At 63.3% G+C, this 7553-nt stretch overlaps 1 protein-coding gene across 1 annotated transcript in view; it reads left to right on the top strand.

Moving 5' to 3' along the window:
- MROH1 (maestro heat-like repeat family member 1) overlaps positions 1-6786 on the top strand; it is a 67353-nt gene extending 60567 nt beyond the window's left edge. Inside the window, exons 37-44 of the mRNA XM_015418498.1 lie at positions 19-133; positions 2179-2325; positions 2794-2982; positions 3687-3842; positions 3929-4063; positions 4668-4770; positions 4931-5009; positions 6678-6786. Coding sequence (XP_015273984.1) covers positions 19-133; positions 2179-2325; positions 2794-2982; positions 3687-3842; positions 3929-4063; positions 4668-4770; positions 4931-5009; positions 6678-6786 — 1033 coding nt within the window. The remainder of the gene's footprint in view (positions 1-18; positions 134-2178; positions 2326-2793; positions 2983-3686; positions 3843-3928; positions 4064-4667; positions 4771-4930; positions 5010-6677) is intronic.
- The last annotated feature ends 767 nt before the right edge of the window (positions 6787-7553 follow it).

Below are 7553 nucleotides of genomic sequence, written 5' to 3'. Positions count from 1 at the left end.
GGGGGGTCTGTTTTGCAGCTCCATGGCAAAGTACGCCGGGCCCAAGCTGTCCCCAATCGTCAAGAGCCTCGCGCCCATGCTGAACAGCATCTACGACAGCCAGCGGGTCACCACCACGGCCTTCTTCGCAGAGGTGAGTCGGCCGGAGGGGGCTGGGCAGGGCTGGGGAGGGGGGCGCTGGTGCCACTGGACTCCCCAGAGGCTGGACTTCACGCCAGGGAGCTGCTGCCCGAACATTCCCTGTGCGCTGCTGTTGCCTGGTTCGGTAGGGCTGAGGGGGAGCGGGGGTTCTCTTCTGTCTCTCCCCCCATGCCCCGCCAGTAGAATGAGTTGTGGAAAATGGCCCAGCCTCTCTAGCGGCAGCTGCAGGGTCGTAAGCAGCCCTGGGGGTGGAAGAGGAGCCGATTCCGCCGAGTGCCCCCCTCTCTTCCTGGCATCCCCCGGCCCGGCCCCGAAGGGGAGTTCAGCTCCGCCGCCGGAGCCAGCAAAGCGTGGCCTCACTGCCCTTGACGTACCACCCTGAGGAATGGAGTGAGTCAGGCCGGGTTCCTGCTGCGCGCGCCGGCTCCACCGCTATAACCCTGTCCCGCCTGCCTCACCACCTTGAGCCCCCCCACCGGGGGGGGGGCTCTTCCAGTGGGCATTGTCTGCACAGAGCAGCCCCCGTGCCGGCCCGGCCGCCACACTCCGTCCCGCTCGTAAACCGCCTCTTAAAGTCTCAGCTGATGCAGCAGCCCCGGATTAAGGCTGCTCATGGCTGGGGAAGCCGGGGGGGGGGGGGGGGGGGGCTGGCCCAGAACCTGAAGCGTGGCCGGCTGCCCGGCCTGCCGAGGTTGAGGAGAGCAGGCGCCCGAGCTGCTCCCCCTCGGCAAGTCAACGAGGTGTGAGCTCCTCCTGCAGGCAAGGGGGACCCTCTCCCCCCCCCCGGGGGCCACACTGGGTGGCTTGCGTCTGGCCCCCGGCAAGCGTGGCCTGGTCAGGGCTGGGGCGCCAGTCCCAGGGGGCTTTGCCGCCTTGGTGGGGTAGGGGACCTGGGGGTCAAACGCCTCCCTCCCTTTTGGGTAGGGGCTGTGGTCCTGTGGTAGTAGAAGAGGAGGAGATTGGATTTATACCCCATGGCCCTTCACTACCCGAAGGAGTGTCAGAGTGGCTGACAGACTCCTTTCCCCTCCCCTCTCCACAACAGACACCCTCTGAGGCGGGTGGGGCTGAGAGAGCTCTGACAGAGACGGCTTTTTTTCAAGGACAGCTCTTATCAGAGCTACGGCTTGCCCAAGGTCATCCAGCCAGGTGCAAGTGGAGGAGCGGGGAATCATACCCGGTTCTCCCGGATTAGAGTCCGCACACTTAACCACGACACAAAACTGGCTCTGAAGAAGAGACTGGATTTATACCCCATGGCCCTTCACTACCCGAAGGAGTCTCAGAGTGGCTTACAAACGCCTTTCCCTTCCCCTCCCCACAACAGACATCCTGTGAGGTCGGTGGGGCTGAGAGAGCTCTGGCAGAAACTGCTCTTTTTCCAAGGACAGCTCTTGTCAGAAATATGGCTTGCCCAAGGTCATCCAGCAGCTGCAAGTGGAGGAGTGGGGAATCAAACCGCCTTCTCCCCGATTAGAGTCCGCGCACTTTAACCACTACACCAAACTGGCTCTTCTTCCATTGGTGGAAGAAGAGGAGGAGGAGGAGGAGATTGGATTTCTACCCCGCCCTTCACTACCCAAGGGAGTCTCAGAGTGGCTCACAGTCTCCTTTCCCTTCTCCCCTCCCCACAACAGACACCCTGTGAGGTAGGCAGGGCGGAGAGAGCTCTGAGAGAAACGGCTCTTTTTCAAGAACAGCTCTAGTCAGAGCTATGGCTTGCCCAAGGTCATCCAGCCGGCTGCAAGTGGGGGAGGAGTGGGGAATCAAAGCCGGTGCTCCCAGATTAAGAGTCCACGCGCTTAACCACGACACAGAGTAGAGCCTCTGCTTGGCATGCAGAAGGTCCCGGGTTCTGTCCCCGGCAGCATCTTCAGTTAAAAGGACCAGGCAGCAGGTGGCGTCCAAGACCTCGGCCGGGGGCCCTGGAGAGCCGATGCCTGTCTGAGTAGACAAGACTGACCCCAATGGACCGATGGCCCCGATGATGAACTTGGGTGCCCTCCGGGTGGGCTCTGCCTCCCCCCTGTCTTCCAGCTCCTCAAGAGCAACGTGGTCAATGACTTGGTCCTCTTGGAATCCATGATGGACAACATGACGGCCCGCCAGAGGGACCCTTGCGCAGCCGTGCGCATGCTTGCCCTGCGGGGGCTCGGCAACATGGCCTTGGGCTCTCCAGGAAAGGTGAGGGCAGAGTGGGGCAGGCGTTGCTCTCGTGCCCCTATCCTGGGCTGGGCTTTTGTCTGTCTTGGTCGCCGTGGCTCCGGAAGGGACTACAGCTCCCAGAGTGCCCTGCATCCGGCTGCCTGGGGAGAGCCTAGACTACAGCTCCCCGCCGCCTGCCAGGGCTCCGGAGGCCGTGAAGGGCCCGGTGTTGGGGGCTGCCTTTCTTTTGCCTCCCCGAGGGTCCAGCCCCCGAGTGACGTTCTGCGCTTGCCTCTCGTTCTGGTTCCGGCTTGGCTTCCCGTGGCCCAGGTCTGCGCTTTCCCCCCCCCTCCCCACCGCCCACCCCCAACGAGGCCGCCGCCCCCTGAAGCTGCCGGAGGGGGGCCCTTCCCACCCAGCCTTCGGAACACATCGAGCAGGGGTCCCGCTGGTCCGGAGCCCCCGTGTCCAGGCCCCCGAGCTCTTTGCCCTTCCCCCCCCCCGCAGGGGAGGCAGCACGGCACCCAGCTGCTGGCCTCCATGGTCGACGGGATGGACGACAAGGACGACCCCCACAACGCGGTGGCCCTGGAAGCCATGTCCAGCCTCTCCCGCCTCCTGGCCTTCACGGAGGGGAGGGACGTCCGCTCCATGCTGCTCCACATCGCCATCCGCATACGGCCCTTCTTTGACAACGTAAGAGCCAAGGGCCGGGGAGGGGCTGGGCCGGCCTGCCCATGTGGCGGTCAGTAAGGGTGGGGAGATGGGAGGCCTGACCGGGCCCTGCTTGGAACAGACTTGGAAGGAGGGGGAGCCCTGCACCCCGGCTCTGGTGGCCCAGCAGAGCCTCCCTCCGGGTGGGAGGAGGGGTCCCGAGGGGCATCCTGAGCTCGGCCCCTGCTGACTACAGAGAGGGGGGAAGGGGCTGGCACCAGTGTTCCCTCTAAGAAGCTGAGTCAGTGTGAGCCAGCTCACAGTTTTTTAGCCTCCGGCTCACACATTTTTGTCTCCGCTCAGGAAGGATGGGGCTCCAGGGCAAACTGATTTATACAGCAGCCAAATCGCTCGCTCACAGCTTTGATGCCAGGAGCTCACAAAGTAGAAATTTTGCTCACTAGACTCCAAAGCTTAGAGGGAACATTGGCTGGCACCCTGGGAAGCGACTTTGGGGCCTCTGCTTGACCGCCTTTCCTCGGCTGGGCCAGCTTCAGCCCCACAGCTCTTGTCACTTTTCCTCTCTCGTGAGCAAAGGGGTGCGTGCGTGTGAATCTCTCCTCCCCAGAGCCTGGGGGTGGGAGCCTCGCAGGTCCCTCAGTGGTGTTGGCGAGGGGCATGGGGCCTCCAGGGTGTCTGGGCGGAGGGGGCCCCCCCTGAACCCCAAGCCGGTGCTTCCCCCGCAGGAGAAACCGGAGCTCCGCCAGTCTTCCATTGTCCTCTTTGGGAACCTGACCAAGTTCAGCGCCGGGAGCTGTGAGGACGCCTTCTTCGAGCAGATCCTGAATGGCCTCGTGACTCTCCTGCTCCACCTGCAGGACCCGAAGCCGGAGGTTGTCAAGGTGGGCAGCCGGGTGGGCGGGGGGGGGGGATGGCCGTTGCCGTGGAGCCAGGGAGGCTTCTGACTCGCCCCTTTCCCTCCCTGCAGGCCTGCAAGTTTGCCCTGCGCATGTGCGGCCCCAGCATGGGCTGCCCCATGCTCTGCGACATGTTCCAGAACCACCTCCACGAGGACCGTGGCCTCCATTATGGCGAATTCATGAACGACGTCTGCAAGCACCTGGTGAGGGAAAGGGGGCCCTGGTGGGTGGGTGGGTGGGTGGGTCCCTGGGCCATGCTGCCTTGCGGGACCCGGAGCCTTGCGTTGTGGTGCCGTCCCCTCTCCAGAGCACCTGCGGTTGGCCAGTGGCATCCTGTGGGCATTTCTTTCAGCAGTGGTGACTGCTGCGACCGGTGAATCGGCCGTTGGCAGGAGTGGCCGAGGAAAGCCGTGCCAGATGTGATGGGGCCTTGCTCGCTCGCTGTGGAGGCACAGGCCTGGCGCCTGCCCGTGCAGTGGGGTTATCTGGGACAGCCCCTTGGAATCTTCTGGCCGTGCCCAGGATGGGGCGGCCGGGGGGCGTGGCGCAACGGGTTGCAGAACTGCCCTAGAGGGCTTGAGTGCACCTCTCTAGCAAAACTCCACGCATGGGTGGGAGGCCTCCCAGCCCGCCCCTTCTCACCCACCCTTCAGGGCAAGCGGGGATCTGGGTCTATCGGTTCGACCATTGCCCCCCCCCCCACGGGTTCTCTCTCAGTGGGTGGGCGGGCCTCGTAAGCCGTGACCCTCCTGAGTAGGGGGCCACTGGCCGAGGATGACCTGTGTGGCCCTCCCTCCCTCCGCTCAGATGCAGAATTACCCGGACACGCTGAGCCGCCTGATAGCCACCAACCTCTTCTACTTCAAGAGCAACTGGGCCGACATCCGGGCTGCTGCCCCCATGTTTGTGGGTGAGTGGGCAAGGGGAGGGGGAGCCCCATTCGCATGCCATCCGGAACGGAGGGAGTCCCACTTCCGTTGGCTGCGTGGCTGGCGCTGAGTGTGTGTGTGTGGGGGTGGTGCTTCTGCTCCCAGTGCCGGGTGACCGCCCTTCCCGTTTCTCCCTCCCAGGCTTCCTGGTCCTGCATGTTGACCGAGGGCACTGCCAGCAGCTGGACGTGGAGGAACTCCTGGCAGGTGAGAAGAGGGGGCCTGCTGGGGGCGGGGCTCCTCCTGGGGCTCCCACTAAGCTGTGGAGTCTTGTGAGAGACTGGCCCTGAAGTTGTGAGCGAGTGATTTGGCTGCTGCAGAAACTAGTTTGCTCTGGAGCCCCATCCTTCCTGAGCGAAGGCAAAAGTGTGTGAGCCGGAAGCCAAAAAAACCTGTGAGCTCAGCTCACGCAGCTTAGAGGGAACACTGCTCCGCAGTCTGCCTCCCCAGTGGGGGATCCAGTGTTGAGAGAAGCCTGCTCCATCCTCGCATTGGGGGGGGGGGGGTGCGCGTGCGCGCAGGAGTTGCGTCCCTGCAGCTCGGATTCAGGTGCACGAGTGAGCACCTCTTCCTAGGCAGTCGGGATGGTCCCACCCCACAAGCAGCCCTCCCTCCCTCCCTCCCTCCCAGTGTGGGGTGGCGGCCCAGTGGTGGAGTGAGGGTGCACCGTGGGGGCTGAGCGTCCTGCCACTCAGGCCTTGCCCATTGAAAGCCTTCTATCGAAAGGAAGCATCAGAGTGGGGGGTGCCAGTGGGATCCTCCCCCCCCACTACCGCCCAGAGCTGCCCTCAGCGAGGCCCCACCTTCTCCAGGTTGGTTCCAGGGCAAAAAAAAAAGTGGGGGGGGGGGAGCGAGGTGTGCGCGTGCCTCTGCACTTCAGTATTTTGCAGCTGCCGGGGCGCCTGGAAGATCTGCTGCTCCTATTTAAATGAATCGCAGGCTCCAGTTTGCAGGAGAGCCAGTCTGATGTGGCGGTGAAGTGCGCGGAGTCTAATCTGGGAGAGCCGGGTTTGATTCCCCCACTCCTCCACTCGCACCTGGCTGGATGACCTTGGGCAAGCCGTAGTCGTGATAAGAGCTGTCCTTGAAAAAGATCAGTTTCTGTCAAGAGCTCTCTCAGCACCGCCTACCTCGCAGGGGGTGTCTGTTGTGGGGAGGGGAAGGGGAAGGAGTTTGTCAGCCGCTCTGAGACTCCCTTGGGGAGTGAAGGGCCATGGGGTATAAACCCAATCTCTTCTTCAGAGCCAGTTTGGCTTAGTGGTTAAGAGCAGCGGACTCTAACCTGGGAGAACCGGGTTTGATTCCCCACTCCTCCTCCACTGGATGACCTTGGGCAAGCCGTAGTTCTGATAAGAACTGTCCTTGAAAAAGAGCAGTTTCCGTCAGGAGCTCTCTCAGCCCCACCTGCCTCACAGGAGGGTGTCTGTTGTGGGGAGGGGAAGGGAGAGGAGTTTGTCAGCCGCTCTGAGGCTCCTTCGGGTAGTGAAGGGCCATGGGGTGTAGATCTCTTCTTCTTCCATCCCTGTCCCTGCCGCACAGACTTGTGGGACTGCAGATGTGAGGATGGCGGGTCGTAGAGGTGTTCAGTTGGGCTCTGTATGTGGGGGGGGGGAGAGGTGTGGGGCTAGGAGGAAGAGGTGGAACGCTGCCGCCCTCCGCCTCCGCGAACCCGTCCCCAGTTGTCCGAGGACTGAAGTACCATCCTGGAGGGGAGGCCGGGGCACGTGGACTCAGGTGTGAAGGCGCTTGTTGTGCGAGAGTCCTTCGGCCCACGGCGGCAGTTTCTCCTGAGCAACCCCGGCACTTGGGGGCTGGCTGTGACCTGGGCCAGGTGAGGGGGAGGTCTCCTGCTGGCACCTGAACCCCCCTCGTCCTCCTCCCCGTGCAGAAACCTGCCCCTGTTCCAGGAGGAGGAGGAGGAGAGGGAGCCGGTGAAGTCACTCACTTTCCTGGATTTCAGGGCTGTTTTCCTTGTCAGCAGTGACCTCATCGCTTAGAATAAGGCTCGGAAAATCTCAGCGCTTTCCAGCAAAGCTTAAAAACCACTAAAAAAGGAAAAACTATCTTTCCGTTGGCTGCCGGAGGGATCCTGAAGAGAGAGCGGGGGGGGGGGGCGGTCTTTTTGCGGGGGTGTGCGCATGGGGGGGGGAGAGGCTTTGGAGGGGGAGCGGGGAGAGTGTGGGCCGGACCGGGTCACCGCACAGCTTCCCGTATTGAGCGGGCTGCCGCGCAAGGCCCTCTGGCTGACGGCAGGCTGGGGGGGGGAGGGAGCTCCTGCAGCTGGCCCCGCACTGATCAACGGGAAGGGAAGCCGCTCGGCACATAAATCAGGCCTTCTCTGGCCCGCTCCGGAGGGACAGGAGAGTCTCGGATTTGCAGTGTAAACACGCTACTGGAAAAATATTATTGTATCTCCGCTGCTTGGGAAGAGCCGGCGGCCCCGCTCCGCTTTTGGCTGGGTGCGTGCCAGGCCCTGGCTGCAGGAACTGACGGCCCCGGCTGAGCCCTCCAGAGGTGTGTGGGGGGGGAGGGGAGGCTTCGCCCAGCTGTGCTGAAGACTTGCACCTGGCTGCAGCGGCTGGGCAGGCCGGTGTCCTGACTACTGGGAGCTGGGGTGTGGCTCACAGGCGTGAAGGCGCTTCAGAAGGCGCTGCTGGGCAGTGGGCCCACTCCTCATGGGAAGGCAGGCTGCCGGGTTCATGCCCGTGGCTTGCAGGGGGGCAGAGTGCGGTCCCGGGCTTGCTCCTGACCCGGTTCCTCTGCT

This window comes from Gekko japonicus, unplaced genomic scaffold (assembly GCF_001447785.1).
Source record: "Gekko japonicus isolate JY-2015 unplaced genomic scaffold, Gekko_japonicus_V1.1 scaffold275, whole genome shotgun sequence".
In the NCBI taxonomy this organism is placed as follows: Eukaryota; Metazoa; Chordata; class Lepidosauria; order Squamata; family Gekkonidae; genus Gekko; species Gekko japonicus.
Note: the sequence above shows the minus strand (reverse complement) of the source record. Positions and strands in the feature narration are given on the sequence as shown.